Below are 20,037 nucleotides of genomic sequence, written 5' to 3' on the forward strand. Positions count from 1 at the left end.
TCCCAAGTTAGTGTCATTTACAAAATTGATGAGCATGACATCTCTGCCTTTATTCAGGTTATTGGTTAAAAACCGTTGGTCAGCATAATACCAAGGACAGATCCCTGGGACACTCCAGGAGATATCCCTTAAGTCTGCTATATTCTAACACTTGGCAGAGTAACAAGGGGGTTAGTATTATTTAATCAGTCTTGAAGCTGAAGCTTATACTATCATCTGACCCTCACCTTTCAAATTTATAGACTGAATTATACAAATAAGTGGGTTTTGAAATCAATCTAAATATCCATTTATGGCCAACTTTTAAAAAATGATTCTTCTGCTTAGATAATGAGCCTATATATTTATTTAAAAAGTTTGATTCATTTTCTTTAAAAAGAAAATTCAAATTCTATTAATTTGGGTTGCTGGGAACTCTGAGAGAGAAGCACCAAATAATTGTTTAATGAAAGCAACCTACTTTTCTGTCATTTCTAATATGTTTACCTGTCAAAGGGGGATGTGTGCTTTGGGGAGCAAATGCTGAAAAACCAATATTTTTAAAAACAAAAATCATGTTCAGCTTATTCATATTTAATACAGTCAACTTAAGTAATTAGAGAGGAATTTTCCCAAGTTTCTTGCCACAAGAATTTTCACTGGGAAGCATAAAGGTCATTTAACTTCCATGGAAACAAAGTTTCACATGGCATGGCAGGCAGGATTTTTCTGTGCCAGCAGCTGTTAGTCCGAGCTTCGGTGATGACCACCCAATTAGGAAGTCCAAACGAGGGCTGGCTTTATATCAAGGAGGCTAAATGCAAAAATGTTAGATGTTAGGGCATTCACCCATTCATTCTTGCTGCCGGATATTTCTTATTTCAGCCTTGGAATTTGGCCATACTAGGTCACTGACCCATTAGAAATCCCTCATCTGTCACTTTCAGTAGCTCTTGAAGTACTTTTGCAATGTCAAGCCTGCTTCCTGTGAGTTTTTTCTTTTATTTATTTCATGTGTTAAAAATCACTTGATAGAGGGGGGAAAAAAAGATTGAATCTTCATTTTAAACCAGACCCATAAGCATATGGTAGGAATCTGGACAAAGTCCTGTGGCATTGGAATGGCATGTTCTATTTCACAATCAAAGAATTGGGATTTCATCAGGATAAGGAACTCCTGGTGTGAGAACTCCTTTCCCCAACATATATTCCTCTAACCTTATATGACTCAAAAGATAAATCTTACTGACATGCTTCAGAAACAAAAAGATGGAGCAAATTCTCCAGAATCACACAACCAGCAAGCATTAAAGGTGGTATTTGCCCAGCACTCTCCCGACAGCACCAGACTGCCTCCATCTTTTCTGTTTCATATAGTTAAATATTAAAATAATCCTGTATAAAGTTAATATTAAGTCAAATGGTCTTGCTTACGAGCTTTTTGCTGTAACAGCTGAATGTATATATTCCCAAATCCTTGGACGTTTAGGCTAAAGCTAAGGTCAATACATTTTGAGCAGAAAAAGACCTCAAACACCATCCAGTGCAACTTCCCCATTTTATGGATGAGAAAACTGAGAGTTTAAAAGTTTTGTCATTACACAAGTAATAAGAAGTGGTGGTAATTTTAAAACTTGGATCCCCCAGCATTCAAAGTCAATATACTTTCCCCTGACCCATCTTAGCTCTCCAGAAAGATCCAGGAGAGACACTTGATTGTTTTCCAGTAACCAAAGATACGTATGGTGGAAGAGAGAGAGCTGACTATTGTGTTTTCTCTTTCTTGACCTCAGTGATACCATGTTTGGAATTTGCTTCTATGCAGTTTAAAAAATTGGTAGTTTTGCCTAACCTAAACCCTTTTTTTACCCTTTGTCTTGAGCAAAGACCCCCCCCCCCCAAAAAAAAAAAAAACAACCCAGTCTATCCTCTTATTGAATCCTGAGGCTATCAATAGACATAGGAAAGTCTCTACCTCCTTTTCCTTGGAATCCAACCCGATGCTCCAAAGGCCAAAGACTAACCAGTTGTATGACTCTAGATTTTCTTTATGTCTCTGGGGAATTATTTATACTGAGAAGTCCATTTGCATGTGCAGGTAATGCTTCTTCATGCCTTGGCTTGTAACAGCATACAGAAAAAAAAAAAGCCTTTTACTGACTTGGATGCTGAATTATATTGAAGTGAGTGTTTATGCTATAACATGTAAAATAATTATCAGGTTACTTCTGATCCCACAGAGCAGAATTTATAGCAATGGCTGGAAATATTAATAACACAAATTTAGGATCATATGTTTAAAGTTAAAAGGATCCTTATAAAAGCAATATTTTCATGATTTTACAGATGAAGAAACTAAGACACAGAGGAGTTAGGTATCTTGCTCAAGATGACCCAATTCATAAAAATCTAAAGCAAGTTTTGAATTCAGTTCTTGTTGAATTTGCATCTGGCACCCTATGTACTGTGCCATTCTGTCTCCAAGCTAAGTGTGAAGAGAAAAAAAAAAAAAAAAAGATCTTAACACTTTTAGCTGGTCTGCCTCAGGGAGTGATTTCTTATTCACTGGAGTTCCAGTAGGATCACTGGAATGTTAAAAAGGAGATGCTTTTAAAGTACAAATCAAGCTAGTTTCTTTCTAACTGAAGTTCTGTGACTCCTACAATTTGAATCGATTTTTGTTTTGTTTTATTTTTACGATTATTGAATCACTAACTAAAAACAAAGAAGTTGCTGTTCAGCAATTAAGTGCTGATTGCCTTTTCAGCACCAATAATCACTTTATAAACACCTTGAATGAACATCAGCCTGCTGTATTCACTGCCATAGAAAATTATCAAGCAGTGCAATAATTAAGTTCATAAAGTTGGTGGTCTAGGAATTAAATCATTGCTACAGTTTCATTATAGAAAGACAGTTTTCTCCTTTAGCCTCAAAATGAGAAAATATCCTTGTAGATTTAAAAAGGAAAGAAAAGAAAGGCACTTCTTAGAGTGGGTCCTTGCATTGGAAACAGTTCAATTAAATTTTTTTTTTAATTGACGCTTCTTCTCTTTGGAGTCCAAATGCTCTCTTGGGCTCTCTGCAGAAAAAGTGCAAACTCCATGCATATTTTTCATTCTTTTAGAAGGCCGGGTGGATTTGCAAGGTTACCCACTGGATATGGCAATGCAGACTGACGGCCCAAAGAGTGACGTGGACTTTTCAGAAATTCTTAATGCAATACAAGAAAGTAAGTTTTGCTCGCATTCCAAACTAATTACTAAAGCACGATCCAGAGCAAAATGCTGAAATGGACTGATAAATTTGAAAATAAAGATAAGACACAAGTTGATGGCCAGACTCCCCAAAAGAAAGAGGGGAATCCAAAAGATAATTGCATTGTAACAGAAGGATGGTTGGTGAAATAATATTTTACTCATGAAATTGAATGATTTCTTAAGCAATTGACATGTCTGGATTTTCTTTAAGGTTGGTTGGAAAAAACTTTAATAAAGCCTTCCCTTCACATGGACTCCAGATATCTGAGCAGTGGAATAACTAGGATATATGCCATCTCTAGGGTGAACTCCCTGGGTCATTGTTCTATTTCATTTTGAGGGAAGGGGAAAAATGTGATGTCTTCACTCTAGGGAATTCCCAATGAGAAAGTTCTTAAGACTGGTATAGAATGTTACCTGTTCCACATTTTTTTCATCTTAGAAATTTGCCAAGGACCCTGAGATTGGCTCTTGCCCAGAATCACCCAGCCCACATGTGTTAGAGGCAGCACTTACACCCAGACTTTTTTGATTCTAACAATAGCTGTCTGTTTAATAATAATAATAAATAGCATTTATGTAGAAGCTATTATGTGCCAAGGACTTACTCATTCAGCAAACACAAATACTAAAGTGAAATTTGCTGGGTGCCAAGAGAGGGAGAGGAGAAGAGAGGGAGAGGGGAAGAGAGAGGGGCGAGACCGAGATTGACTAGACCTGTGATTTTTATTGGCGTTGGGAGTTCCTAACACAAGTCATCACCTTCTCAGCAACTTACAGAATTATAAAGATCATTAAGTTTTATAGAACTTGAAGCCTTTATTCAGTGTTTCCTGTATGTCAGGCTTGGGAACGGATACTAGAGTAAAGAGACAGTGAATAAAACCACCCCTACTCACCAGCAGTTAACATTTGTGTATATAATTGAAAGTAATGAGAAGTAAGATCATAATATCATAAATTTAAAGTTAAGGGACCTTAAAGCCATCTAGACCATTTCACCTCTTCCTGTTTGGCAGATCAAGATATTGGGATCCAGAGACATGGAATGCCTCCTTCTATTGCATCTCCTTAACTTCTGTGCTAATGAGGAACTAAATTAGGGGCAGGTTTAAAAAAAGGAAATATAATTGGTAAGATTTAGTGATGATGCTACATTCTATGTTTATATTATTTTTCTTTTAAAACATTTATTTATTGATGACATGCCATTTATCCTCAGAACATCTCCTTGTACCTTAGGAAATAATTATTTCCATTTTACAGGTGGAACCATTGAGGCTCAAAAAGATAAAAACAATTTATCCAAGATCATCCCTAAAATCATGTTAGGGCTAGAATCAAGTTTTTCTTTTCCCTTGTTTCTTCCCATGAAATCCTATCACATGAAACTTTTAATGGCATACTGTTGAATAAAGTTAATTTCATAATAAACAGGAAAAGTTCTCAGAAGACAGGGTATGTTTTCACCAAATTATAACTATTCCTTAGTGTTCCAATCAGGAGGTCCTGTTATATTGAGTTGATTCATATAAGAAATTGAATTTTCCCCCCCAAAAAAAGATAATCCAGTTTGAATTAATAGCAGTTTGAAGAAAAACAGCTTCTTTATAGGGACTTAAAAGATAATGTTCAATTTGAAAGATGGTACCTATTGTAAATTAAACTATTGTTCATATGTTTCTTAAATTTTCCACTATAAAGTAGGACTCATTTTCAGACCTTTAGGAAAATAAATGCAAAACTTGGGGGGGGGGAGGCGGGATGAAACCTTAATTAATTATGGGCATTTTACATCAATTAACCATAATTGTAGGCATTATTTTTCTAAGTTACTTTGAGATGAGAGAGGTCAAGACATTTCTATATTTCTCCACTGTAGGTTTCATACATGAGAACAATGCAGTTCCTGTGGAAGAGAGAGTTAACGGGTTTTGTTTGGTTGGTTTTGGTTTTATTTTACTAGTAGATTGGACATGAGTTTGTGAGTGTAAAAGAGGGAGTGTGGTAGGTAGGAAGATACATGGGTCAGCTAGACCTGTGGTTTTATTTAGGTATGCTTTTTTCTCCATAATTATCAATTGTCAACTGTTCTAAAGATGTAGTCCAAGAGGGCTTCTTAAACTTTGTTCACTTATAATCCCCTTATGACTGGGAAATTTTTACATAAGTCTGGGCATATAAGTATATAAATCTAACATTTATTGATAATAAATCATAATTTTATGACCTTCACTTCTGTTATGAGATCCCACATGGAGTCAAGATGCACAGTTTAAGAAGCTGGAGCTTAAAAGATTTCCCCAGAACACTCCCCTTTTGCCTCCCTCCCTCCTTCTGTCCCCCTCCCTCTCTCCTTCTGTCCTTCTTCCCCTCTAACCCTCTGTCCCTCTCTCCTCTTTCTTTCTCCCTCCCATGGTCTTTCCCTCCCACCTTTCTCTTTTCCTTCCTTCCTTTTTTTCTTTCCTTGGGGGAATACAAATGCTTGATAATTTAAAAAAAAAGCAAAACAGAACATTTGGACATGTTTGAATTGGGCTCCAGAGACATGACAGTGGCAAAACTGGGAAGCAGATTTTGACTCATTATGTGGAAAAAACATCCCAACAATTAGGGCTGTCTCCCACATAGTGAGTTTTCTTACTACCTGTAGATCCGGATCTTCACGCGAGTTGGATTCCTCTCCAACTGTCAGACGTGGTGTTTGGAGAACATTCCTACTCATGAACAGATTAGAGCAAATAACCTATTCAGATGCCATCCTATTCTTACGTTTCTCTGGTTTTGAAAGAATGAATGAGCCATCTAGATGGTGAAGTGAATTAGAAGCTGGACTTAAAGCCAAGAGGAATGGAATCAAATCTTGAATCAGACCTTTATAAATTGTTTGAACCTGGATTAGTTATTTAACTTTACTGTGTCTTAGATTCCTCATAAGTAAAACTGGGAGGTGGGGGGAAGGCATTGAACTAGAATCAAAGCTTCGTGAACTGTGGGTACAACACCACATGGGACTGTAATTGAATATGGGGATTAGGAAATTATGATTTATTATCAGAAAATGTTTGGGTTTTTTATACCTATTTTATGTGTTATTTATTTATTATGTTATTTATTAATTAGACTAGATATTAATAATTAATTAGACTCTCATGAGACAAAAGCTAAATCGGTAGTTTTTACTCCTGGAAATACATACTTGCACACACATACATATGAATATATATGTGTATACATAAAACATATGTGTATATGTACAGGTATATATACACACAATTGTATATAAAAACTATGTATTATTATATATAAATTATGTATATACTATATACATATGCATTATATATGTATATAATATATATTATGTATATGTTATGTAGTAATACTATAGGTATATATATACACACAATCATTTAAATACATAGATTTATATACATGTATGTATATATATGTTATACACATACATGTATATATTGTATTATGTATATTGCACACATGTGTATGCTCAATCTACATTTATATACATGTGTTCAATATGTATGTAGATTCATCATATCATTTGATATGATACAGCAACCCAGAGATCTGTCCAATCCTAAAAATAGAAATACAGTCAATGAAACATTTGAGTTTAATATCCAATTGCTCCCCTCAGGAATTAATTACCTTGGCCAGATCACCAAGGTTACTGTTGTGTACTCCATGCCATAGTCTCTAATCAACATCATACACATTCCTCATTGTTGAAATAGGAAAAGATTGGTAAATCACTGAAATTATCTTAAAAGAATTGGAATGCATTAAAGAAATGTATGACTTTTATACAAAGCAAAAGAGAAATCAAAATCTCTGGAGTGTTTTAAGCAATTTCCATGGTTGAATTGTGTTCAACATATCCAATGATATGTTGGATAAACCCCCCCAAAATCATGGCATCATATTATAGTGCCAATAATTTAGGATTTATATTTCTTATTCTTGGTTTGTATTTTAAGCAAGACAAAATTTCCCTTTTTCTCAAATGACATGTTGCTGGTGTTAACTACCGAGTTGTTGCTCCTTAACCATTTGCCATATTTCCTATCCATAGTCTATTGGATAAGAAAAGGAATGGCCATTTTATCATGGCATAACTCATATCTTACCCATTTAGGAAAAAAAAATTAGTAATTCAATTAAATTCCACAGATAGTTGGTAAATATCTGCTATTTGCTAATCATTGTGCTGGGCATTGAGAATATAAAGATAAAGAAGGAAACAGTCCCTACCCTCATGGAACTTCCTATTTACAAGATGGAAGCAACATAGACACAGATAAATGACTACAAAATTCATGCATGCATCATGCACATGCATATATAGGTATATGCACATATAGATATGCCTGTATACATTTGTGTACACATATACATATACAGATATTAGGTAAAATAGCTTCATTTTGTCTTGTTATCTACAGCAAGTCTGAGATAGGTCCAATCCTAAGAATAGAAATATAGCTATATTCACAGGCTTAGAAGGGACTTTAGAGGTTATCTAATCTAACCTCCATGTACGCATGATGAAACAAGACTTTCAAAGAAAAGAAGTGACTAGTCTAAGGACCTTTTATTTTCTGGGAAAAAAAAATTCAGTTGGGGTTTTTTTCTTATTCCAAAGCTTATCTTCTGTCCCCAGCACCATTATCTATGCATTTGATGATGTTATCTGGGAGTTGACAATCAAGTCAGAAATGGAAAGATTTAGAAGTAGAAGGTGTCTTAGAAGTCTCTCATTTCATAGATAAGGGAAACTGAGGCCCAGAGATTTGAAGCAACTGCCTTAGTGACTGAGATTCCTGTCCCCCCTCTTTCCCATTACCAAGAGCATTTAATTGAGAAACCTAGGATTCCAGCCCAGGTCCCAGAAGTCTACAGATAGCATGCATTCCTTTGCCTTCTCTCTGATTCCAAAGCCAATATAGCCATTTCCCTCCCCCTCTCCCTCTTTTTGTCTCTGTCTGTCTCTCTCTCTCTCTTTCTTTCTCCTTTCCCCCTCTCCCTCTCCTTTTCTCTTCCCTTTTCCCTTCTCCTCCTTTCCATTGTCTCTTATTCTCTGAGTAAGGTAGATGAGGAGACTGAGATAACCAACCAAAAAAAGTAAAGACACTGACATAGGTCACATAGTCTGAGGGGAGATTTGAATGTAGGTCTTGTGACTTGAAGGCTGGTATCTTAACCACTAGTCATTCTGTTAGCAAATAAATTATTCTGTTAATTTGACTAATATATCCAGATTAAAGCTATCTAGAAGTGAGTTCTACTCTCCCTGGAGTTCTTCACTAAGAGGTGGAAGGACCACTTGTTGTGTCTGTTACAATGAAGATTCCTTTTGTGTATGAGTTGGTTTGGATGAAGGGGAACTGTGGTAAAAAATGGTTAACAACCAGCTCTCTGAAGCAGAGGGGGGGGAAGGGGGGAAAATAAGCTGGAAGTTCTTTTAATTTTAGTCTTATTAACAAATAAATGAGTACAAAATACATGCATGCATAGGTGTGTGCACATACCTGTGTGCCCATATAAACTTATGCACATGTATACCTTTACAAATGTTATATAAAGCAGCTTCCTTATCTCTTGTTATCTACAGCAGTCCAGAAATCTGTCTGATCTTAAGGATAGAAATATAGCTATATTCACAGATTTAGAAAGGACTTTGGAGGTCATCTAATTCAACCTCATTGTACACATGAAGAAACTAAGGCTTCCGAGGAAGTGAAGTGAATCACTTCCTAAGTCCTGACAATTAGCAAAACAATATATCAAACCCCAATTTGTGGTGTTTGCTTATTATTTCTGAGCCAACTCTCAATAGCTGGTAGGAATTGGCTCCAGTATACCCCTGTCCAGATGGCTGCCTAGGTCTCTTCCAACTCCAAAACTCTGTGATTCTGTGGCTCAGAGTTCCTGCCCCAAATGGTCTGGCCAGACTCCCACTCTTGCTCCCCGCCCACCAGAGCGGTCTTTAAAAAAATAACACATCTTTGTTTCAGTATGACAAAAAGCAAGTAGGCTAGAACATGGCATTAGGTACCTTGATGCACCTTGATTAGGTGCTTTCTCTCTCCATGTAGTCATTCTAAAGTGAGCCCGAAGAGAAATGAAGTACTTTCCTCATTTTAAGACTCCCAGAACAGAGCTCTCTTGGACAGAGTAGAACTATTAAACCTTTATTTGCTTAAGAGAAGGAAAAATGATTAGAGATACTGCATTGTCAAGAAAGTACACGTTGTACAGCTTCCTCCTCCTTTTCCTCTCAAGTTCTTCTTTCTCCCTCAGACCTATTTCTCCTCTTTATCTTCCTACTACAACTAATAGGGATTATTTATAGAGCACTTTAAAGCTGGCAACCTATTTCACATGTGTTATCTTATTTGTTCATCTCAACAACTGTGAGAGATAGATGCTGTTACTATACCCATTTCACAAATGAGGAAACAGAGGAAACAGAAACCCACAGCCAACAGCTAGTATTTTCATTTAGGTCTTGTTGACTCCAAGTCTAGCACTCTATCTACGCTGACCAGATGACTCTCCCCAGAAAAAAAATGTGAATCTTCATATTGTAACTTAGAAGCTAAAGCTCTACAAGAAACGAATCTTCATAAATTGGAATCAAGAGTTCTTGTAACTTCCAAGAATCACAGAAAGTCCATTGCAGGAGATTCAGAACAAGCAGTCCAAGTCATATCTCATCAAGCATCTCTCACAGTCAATCTTCCAAGCTTTGCTTAAATAAGGAAGAAGACACCAACTTCTGAGGCAGCCCATTCCCCAGGTCTCATCATTAAGGAGTTCCTTCTCGGGAGTTGTCTCTCTGTACCTTCTATCCATTTCTAACAATTTTGGGCTCCAGTATCCATAAATCTAATCCCAGTACCACACAATCAAGTACCCAAAGAAAGTGTCATGTTCCCCCTGAATCTTTTCTTTTACAGGCTGAACATCTCAGCCTGGTCTTACATATCATGAAAACTCTTTGATATTTTTCTTATCCTTTGGATACTTTCTAGCTTTTCAATATGTTGCCTAAACTAAAATGGAAAAAAAACACATTTTGTAGTTAATGGATCCCTATCAGAAGCACAATGGATGTGACTACAATGGAAGACTTGATTCCTTCTGCAGAAGGGCCACCAAGCCCTTGTCACCTATCTTCCGTTGCTCTACATGTTCTACAAAGCCATATTGAATAGATAGTACAATGATTACATTCTCAGCTGATGCTATTGGGAAGATCAGTCAACAACAATATTATAAAGTCATTTATCCACTAGGAATGATTTCCATGAACACTCAAAAGGCACCCCCTGATAATGACGTTCTGACACTAGCAATGGGGCATGACAGAGAAGTGAAGGACCTTTGTCTCATTTCCCTTTCAAATCAGATGGCTGTGCTTTAAAAGCAAAGGGCCCAGTTAAAAGCCATCAAAATTGCAACTTCATGCTTCGTGGGACATAGCTTAGTTCAGAATATACCATCCTCTGTAGAACTGTGGAAGTCATCATTATAAAAGGATTAAGAGTACCTGAGCAATCTCTCCAGTGTCAGAAGAGGATGAGCAGTCTGTATCCAGAAGAATATTTTTATTGATCCCATGATTTCTGAAACAAACACTTCATCTTGGGTGATGCTACACAGCTTTCTTTTTTTGTATCTTAAATTTATATGTAAATTTTCCATTTGTTCCATTTAGATTCCAATAATTATTAATTGAAAATTCTGATGTCTCTTAAGAGAGAGGAAGGAAATAAAAATGGAAAGAAGAAAGAAAGGAAGAGAAGAAAGAAGACAAAAACACTTATTATTCACTTTGGACCAGGAACTAGGCAAAGTGGAAAAAAATATATAAATACTTAAGTGAGGCAGTCCCTGCTCTCAAGGAGTTTGTACTTTAAATTGTTGTTTAATCATGTCTGACCCTCTGTGACCCCATTTAGGGTTTTCTTGGCAAATATAATGAAGTGGCTTGCTATTTCTTTTTCCAGTTCATTTTAGAGATGAGGAAACTGAGGCAGACAGGATTTGGTTCTCCCGCAAATTGGGCTTATTGTTTTCCTCTCTGAGAATGATCCTCGGAGTTCTTAGAGTCATGTCTAGATGACCAGTGGAACCAACAAATCTTTTAAGTCTGTGATAGAACAACAATGGGCCCTATCAAAACCATTTCTTATCTTGTTGTCTAAATCAGGTACATTATATATATACAAAAATTGCATTTTCGTGACTGAGCACACACACAAGGAGATAGAATTCTAGTGCTTCTCCTTCCCATTTCTTAAAATTCAAAACTAAGACCACATCTGTTCTAGTAGAATCCTCAAATAACTCAAATGCATTTTTTTAGAGATTCTGCTCTATCCTTAAAATGGATTCTTATCTTTGTTGTCTATCTTTGACTTCCTTCTGGGGAATCCTATGATCTCCTCAGAATATTATTCTTAGGTAACTAAAGGAAATATTCAATTTTTCTCACATCCAAGTTTATGGACCCTCTTAAGGGTCCACAGATTCCAGGTTAGTTAATAACTACTGATCACACAAAAAAATTTGGCCCAAGGAAATACTTACTTGTCAATGTAGGTCAGTGATATCAATAGAAACAGGGGCCACACTAAACCATTCATAAAGATCCAGGAGGCAAATATTGACTTAGAAAATCACATGTTAATCTTATCTATATTTGATTGTGATCTTAGTTATTTTGTTAAATATTTCCCAATTTTATTTTAATATGGTTTGGTCACACAGGAAGTGTTGTAAGCCCTGTGTTTTTGCCTATGTGTTTCATCTTTCTGATGTAGTAAACTCCTGATGGAACATGGCTTCCAGGTTTAGTGATGCTATTCTTCCTGCTTCATTTTGCAGCTTCATTGATTAAAGGACCATTGTCTTTTTAATAAAATGATAAAACTAAAGCACCTACTATGTGCTAAGCAGTATGCTATGTTCTAGGGAGTGAGAGACTGTGAATGAGATAATTTCTGCACTCAAATAGCTTACTTTAACTGGGGAAGTAGTCTGTTCAGAGATAAATATAGAATATGTGAAAAATAAACATAAGGTGGTTGGGTGGGGACAGGAGAGGATGGCTTCCCAGCAACTGAGGGAATCAGGAAAGGTCTTTGAAAGGGGGGCAGACTCTAAGCTGAGCCTTACAGGCATCCAAAAGGTAGAAGTGGGAGGGGAGAGCATTCTAGCTTTGAGAGACCACCTATGCAAAGCACATAGAGGGGAAAGAAGAGTCACATATGGAGAAGATCGAGTTGGTCTGTTTCACTGGAACTTTGAACACAAACTATAATCAGCCTGGGAAAATAGACTGGATTCAAATACAAAAGTTCATGTGCTAAACAAAGGAATTCATATTTTTAATTTGAGGCATTAGGGAACCTTTGAAAGTGTCTCTGTTTTATTTGAGTATACTTCTGAAAACTTTTTGGATACATAGGACTGAGATTCTATGTGACCCTCATATCTATAATTGATGGGGAAAATGTTTTTAATTGTCTTTGTAAAGCATATTGATTTTTTAAATGGATGCCTGAATTGATTTCTCTTTATGTTCCTTTTAGTGGCCAAGGATGTCAACATTTTTTTTGATGATTTAGAAGCTGTCAATAGTCCTTGCAAAGATGATGATTCTCTCCTTCACCCCGGTAACTTGACCAGTACTTCAGATGATGCGAGTAGATTGGAAGCTGTGGGAGAGGTAAGACTTAGTAGCATTATAAAATGTAATTCTTGCTGTTGCGCCCAATGGAACATGCTACCTTCCATACCTTAGTAAAAGATGAAAATGTATTTCCTAGTGTATAGTACATGCTGTGCCTATAGACTTTTGATCAATTAGAATGTCCTGGGAGAATATTGAATTCATTTGAGAGTAAATAATATTTTATTTGTGAATTAGTGGGGTTTTTTTGTTTTTCATTTTAATCAACTCTTTTTCCTTCCTTTTTTAAACCTTACCTTCATTTCCAAATATATACTCTTCCCCCTTCCCTCATCACCACCATTGAAGCCACTTTTGTTCTAAAGAAAAATATTTAAGTAAGATTGACAAAACACCTGTAACTGATAGCACATGGTGCTTTCTGCATCTGTCACTGCCTGCATCTTCTTCTCTGGAACAAAAATTATTTACTGTAATGAACCTCAGTTCATTTTTGTGACCATCCTTGTAGCCATTTCTTCTCTTGTTTACCTTGCTCTTCATCAATTAATGAAAGTCTTCTAACACTTCTCTGACTATCTGACAATAATAATAGTAATACTTATTGTTTCTTGCAATGCAATATTCCATTTCCTTCACATATCACAATTGGTCCAGCCATTCCCCAATAGATGAACATTCATGTTATAATTGTATGTTTTTGCCACTCAGAGATGCATTATGAGTATTTTCTTTTATAAGGAAACCTGTCTCTCTGTCACTGGTCTCCTTGAAGTAAATGCCTAATAATATGGTGATTGTATCAAAAGGTATGAATGTCTGAACCATTTTCTTGCATAATTCCAAATTGTTTTCCAGAAGTGTCATGAATAAATTCATAATTCCAACAAGTTTATTAGTGTTCTTTGTTTTTAAAAACTGCTTATTTACTTTCCAGTCATAATTTACATACTATTTATGATCATGAAAACACTTTAAAAATGCTTTTCAAAGAATAAATGCACAGACCTCTTCCCAAATAACCAGTCAATCAATTATGGAGAAGCAGTGTAGTATAATAGTTAGTGAACTGGGTTTAAAGTCAAAGAACCTGACTTCATATTCTAGGCATATGAGTCAATTAATTAACCTATTAACAAGCATTTGTTAACTGCTTACTATATGCCAAATACTGCAAATTCTGGGAACACAACAACAGAAGTGAAACAGTTCCCTCCCCTCAACAAATTTATGTTCTAATTAGAAAGACTTACTAATTGTATGATCTAGTAAGTTTAAATTCTACTTTTCAATTGTGTGATGTTTACCCAGTCACTTTGATTTTGGAAGCCTAAATTGCTGAATGAAGAGGTTGGACTAAGAGACCTCTAAAGATGCTTCCATTTCTCTCTCTTATAATACGATGGAAAGAACCTTTTAGTGGGAATATAGTCAATTTGTCCCATTCCCACCCACTAAAATCTAATTAATATGAAAAAATATTTTTAAAATGGGTGTTTATTGATTGACCATTTGAGTGTTCATTGAAGTAATCTCTACCAGAATAGAATATTTGAAAGTCTTCAACTTCCTTAGTACTATTCCATATCCCAAGAAAAATGCTTTGCATATGTTACTGTTGTTGTTCAGTTGTGTTTGACTCTTTTTTTTTATATTTATTTTTTTTATTCATTTTTCCAAATTATCCCCTCCCTCCCTCCACTCCCTCCCCCCGATGACAGCCAATCCCATACATTTTACATGTGTTACAATATAACCTAGATACAATATATGTGTGTAAATACCATTTTCTTGATGCACATTAAGTATTAGCTTCCGAAGGTATAAGTAACCTGGGTAGATAGACAGTAGTGCTAACAATTTACATTCGCTTCCCAGTGTTCCTTCTCTGGGTATAGTTATTTCTGTCCATCATTGATCAAATGGAAGTGAGTTGGATCTTCTTTATGTTGAAGATATCCACTTCCATCAGAATACATCTTCATACAGCATTGAAGTGTACAGCGATCTTCTGGTTCTGCTCATTTCACTCAGCATCAGTTGATGTAAGTCTCTCCAGGCCTCTCTGTATTCCTCCTGCTGGTCATTTCTTACAGAGCAATAATATTCCATAACCTTTATATACCACAATTTACCCGTGTTTGACTCTTTATGACCCCTTTGGGTTTTTTTCTTGGCAAAGATACCGGAGTGGCTTGCCTTTTCTTCTCCAGCTCATTTTACTTATGGAGAAACTAAGGCAAACAGGGTTAAGTGACTTGCCCAGGGTCACACAGCTGTAAGTACTGGAGACCTACTTTGAACTCAGGTCTTCTGACTCCAGAGTTAATGCTCTATCCACTGCACCACCTAGCTTTGCATATAACTCATCCTCAATAATTATTATCTTAAAGCTACCTATATTTCCATGTGCCTCTGCAATCCAGAAAATCATTGCAATTACTGTGTGGATTAGTTCCATCTGTCTAATGTCGTTTTGACAAAATAAATATTAGCTCAGGGGTATGCTTCATTATCAGATTTTGTTTCTGTGAAGTTGTCATATACCACTGTAGTGAATACATGCAATGAGTGTAAGTAATGGACAGTCAGTAGAACACTCATCTCACATGACTTTATTATTTTCCTCCTTCAAAATTGAGATTATCAAGTATGCATGTAACTAACAGATTATGCTCTTTTGTCTTCCACCACTTTCTTTTTTTCACTCTTACCTCAAAAATAAGCAAATACATATAACCTGTTGGTAGAAATATGGGTTTATCCAACAATTCTGGAAAACAGGAATTATTTAAGAAAAATCACTCATTTGCTCATCTTTTTTGATCCAACAATTATGCCATTGAGCATATAGTCCAAGGAAGTGAATGATGGAAGGAAATTTTCTCTAGATTCTTATTCTAAGTTCTTCTCTTACTGTTGAATAAAAATGCTGAAATCCATCTTTTAAAGTTCTTACAAATGTTTTTAATTCTATTCTTCTCACCATGGTGTTGAAATTGGAGACAGGAAGCTCCAGATTTGAATCCTTTCTCACATGTAAGAACTCAATGAGTTCCTGTACTTAATAAGCAAGATATTTACCAAACATTGCCGCTACCAAAGCAAAACTGAAGTACTCTTTATCTCCTGTGAAGACTACATTCTACCAGTTCTCTTGAAATAGACAGTTCACTTAATAGCTCCAACTTTAGTTTCTTCCTCTGTGCCCTGGGGATGATATATTTGGAAGATATACCTTGCCAGGCTGTTTTGTGGAGCATGTCAGTAAACATTTATTAAGTACCTGTTGTGTGCCTAGAACTGGGCTAGACTCTAAAGATACTAAGAGAAACACTGAATCAGTTCCTGTCCTCAATGATCTTACATTAATGCATATAGTATAATGCATATACACTTTAGAGACCTCCATAAATGTCATTTATTGTATTTTTATTGTTGATTTTTTTCTTGTAAGCTTTTTAAAGAAATATTTTGTTTTTCCAAATTCATGCAAAGATAGTTTTCAACATTCACCTTGGCAAAATCTTGTCTTCCAAATTTTGCTCCCTCTCTCCCTCCTTCCCCTAGCAAGCAATCCAATATAGGTTAAACATATACAGTTCTTCTACACATATTTCCATATAAATTGTGTTAAACAAGAAAAGTCAGATCAAATGGGGAAAAATAAGAAAGAAAAAAATAATCGAGCAAAAAAAAAACCTATTGTATTTGATTATCACTTTGGAATTCTCTTTATTAAGGCTTAAACCATGGTGGGGTTTTCCTAGCTAATATGTAACAACTCACATTTTTGAAATTTAAATCCAAATTCCATGAAAACACATTTTCAAGCCCAAAGTCTTGCTTTATTTTGTTATCATTTTTTTATACCTCCTAGCACTTAGCCAGTGTAAGGATCTGGCTTGTCATTACCTTATTAAAAGGAACACCCTGATGAGGAAAAGTTCATCTAGCGATGTAGGTCAGTACCTTCTATGCAATTTCTAATTGAAAGGGATTACATATAAAGACTGGTCAAGTGACATGCCCAAGTTGATACAGTTGCCATCATGTCAAAGGCCAGACCGGAATACAGGTCTTCTAGGCTTTGAAGATGTTTTTTGTCCACTAAACTATGCCCCCTTGTATATGGATGGTGCTTAATAAATGCTTACTTAGAGAAGAACATATCCACTTTTAGTAGATTGCCCTGTATCTATTACCCAAAATAGCTAGTGAGCATTTATTATTGGCTGAAAAAAACATTTTAAAAAGAAAACTTTAAAAATGAATAGTAAAAATCATTAAGATTTGCCTTGAGTAATGATTGATTGAGGGTTCCTAGCCAGTGTGTATCAGAAATCTGAGTTGCTCCTAATTTCAAGGCCAGTTCTTTATCCCCTAGGCCACACTACATCTATGTCCAAATGAGAATTTCCTCTCAAACTTACCTAACAAATGACTCTTGCTTAGAGACCCTGTGACTTCTCCGGGAAGGGGGATTTTTGCTTGTGATGTGTACAAAAGGACAGTTTTAATAACTCTCCTGAATACCTGGTATGCTTATCTCCTTCATGAATAATTTTTGGTTTTGAGTTATTTTTTATTTTCTATTTGAGGGTTTTGGGGGGGCAGGGGAAGAGTCAATCAGGATTAAGTGACTTGACCAGGGTGACACAACCAGTAAGTATCAAGTATCTGAGTCCAAATTTGAATTCAGGTCCTTCTTCCTCCAGGATTAGTGCACTATCTACTGCATCATCTAGCTTCCCCCTATTTATAACTTTAGAAAATCACTTGTTCTCTGCTGCCAAATGCTAAATCCCATGATCCTGCTTAGCTCAACTTGCCAGAGATAAAGGTGAGCATTATAATAATAATAACAATATAGTGCATACTACGTGCCAGACCACTTTATAGTTATTGTCTCATTTGATCCTAACAACTTTGGGAGGTAGGTACTTTTATTATCCCATTTTACAGAGGAAGAAACTGAGGCAAACAGAAGTGATTTGCTGAGAGTCGCTAGCTAGTAATATCTGAGGTTGGGGCTGAAGTCACATTTTCCTAGCACAGAGCCCTATCCACTGCCCCATCCAGCTGTCCCATCCTTCATTCTCATGTAATGTTTGATGATTCAAAGGGAAATAAGCAGAACCTGGAGAACCACCCTTGCCATGCCAACAGTAAAGTAAATGGAAACAACCCTGTGAGACAGTCCAACTCTGGTTCCAACGATCTGTCTCCGTGCCAGATCTCAAACAGAAAACTCGCCTCCTTCCTCTGAAATTTGATGAGGGTGAATCCAGTTCAGAGATGCTGCCTTCAAAGCCCTGCCCACGTGCCATCTGCTCCTCACAAGTGGAAGCTGATGCTCCCCTGGAATTGGTCCTGGCACTTCAGTGTCCCCTTTGTACTCTTCATATTCCAATCTCAGTTATAAAGAGGTGGGGGGCTGTGGATGTGAAATGGTATGTAAGGTGCACCATGAGTTGTTCCTTTGTTGGACTTTGCGTGGCTACTGTTATTTGTTACAAGAATGAGTCTCGTGGACGGACTCATTTATAATAAGGGCCCCTATGTCAGGAAATGACTATATTGTGAAAACAAAAGACATTGGCAAAACTTTAAAATAAAAAACTATCTCTCTGAGAAATTTGATTGTAATCTGCCAAACTTTCAGTAGCATCCCGTTTTGGGTTTTGTCATGAATGAACTTCAGAAGCCAGAAAAAATTGTTCTGATCGTTTCCAGTTGTTACACAGAGTCACAGGCATGTATATATGCTCAGGGTATACCGTGTACCTGTATGTAAATGGCTTGCATATGCATAAATGTATAAAGCTACACAGAAATGTCTACATGTGGGTAGAAATTGGGAGAAAAACCTTCATTTTCCATGTGCCAAGTACTGTGCCTTTAAGCTACAGTGATGTAGAGAAGAATAATGGTCTTTGCTGTCCAGGAGCTGACATTCTAATTGTGGGAAGCCACACTATAGGAGAGCTCAGCTGCAGGGTGGACAGCAAGTCCCAGGGTTCTTTAGGGTATTTGTATTGGGACAGGGAAGGATGTGGTGAGTGTGTGCTTTATTTATTTTTACTTATTTACTTAACCCCTGCCTAACTTCTCACACATGTTGAGTCTCAGTCTTTGTTCTTAAATGGATTCCTTTTTTTTTTCCTATGCAGGTAGCCCCAGAAAAAAACAGATCCAATGGGCTTTATTTTAGAGATGGAAAATGTCGGATTGACTACATCCTTGTGTACAGGAAAACCAACCCCCAGACTGAAAAAAGGGAAGTGTTTGAAAGAAATATTAGAGCAGAAGGCTTGCAAATGGAGAAGGAGGTAAGCATTTGAATAAAAATGTGTAAGATATACATATAGTCCTCCAGAAGATAAGAAATGTTTAAAATGAAGATACCCATTTATTGTTAACTGCTTCATTTGACTATACTTTACCAGTTTAGAGTGCTCAGAATCATGACACCAGGCAAAGATTGTCGTGTTTGGAGTCAAAGGAGCTACGTTCAAATCTTGTCTCTCCAACTTCCAACCTGTGTAACCTTGGACGTGTCCCTGAGCCTCCATTTCCTCATCAATACAATGGGAGGGCTGGACCATCTCATGTCACCTCCAGCCCTGGATTTATAATCTCGTGAAATGCATTTTGGTAATGTGGCATTGTCTATCGACTCTACCTCTGTGGTCTTTTCCATGACAAGAGTCAGTCAAAGTGGACTGCTCCAGTTCCATGGAGGTGGTTATTTATCCAGGCTTGGTCTCTGGTGTTTGCACAAATGGCAAGGAGCTAGTAGCATACAGTGAAATAGCTCTCCTTAGCTTCCTACCTGTGAGTCCTCCATCTTTGGACTAGTGTAGCTCACAGCTCTTAACTAGGGCGGAATTACTGGAGTTTTAGGTACTAAAGCATGCTTCCTTCTAGAATGTGGGTTCTTATTCTCAGGTATACAAATTTGTGTTTTAAAGAATATTTTCATAAATGTATTTCAGCATGATTGGTTTCCTTTGTAATCCTAAGCGTTTTACTTTATGCATTTAAAAATGTCATTTTGAGAAAAAATCCTTATATTTTGCT

At 36.5% G+C, this 20,037-nt stretch overlaps 1 protein-coding gene across 8 annotated transcripts in view; it reads left to right on the forward strand.

Annotated features, from left to right (window-relative positions):
• The window catches only part of ANO4 (anoctamin 4), a 422,750-nt gene that overhangs the window by 244,570 nt on the left and 158,143 nt on the right, over positions 1 to 20,037 (forward strand). For 6 of the 8 annotated variants that reach the window (XM_074271359.1, XM_074271361.1, XM_074271356.1 and 3 more), the window contains 3 exons: positions 3,107 to 3,211; positions 12,854 to 12,990; positions 19,128 to 19,286. In XM_074271359.1, coding sequence (XP_074127460.1) covers positions 3,107 to 3,211; positions 12,854 to 12,990; positions 19,128 to 19,286 — 401 coding nt within the window. The remainder of the gene's footprint in view (positions 1 to 3,106; positions 3,212 to 12,853; positions 12,991 to 19,127; positions 19,287 to 20,037) is intronic. The other 2 variants (XM_074271358.1, XM_074271360.1) reach the window with 1 other exon arrangement.

Source organism: Sminthopsis crassicaudata, chromosome 5 (genome assembly GCF_048593235.1).
Source record: "Sminthopsis crassicaudata isolate SCR6 chromosome 5, ASM4859323v1, whole genome shotgun sequence".
In the NCBI taxonomy this organism is placed as follows: Eukaryota; Metazoa; Chordata; class Mammalia; order Dasyuromorphia; family Dasyuridae; genus Sminthopsis; species Sminthopsis crassicaudata.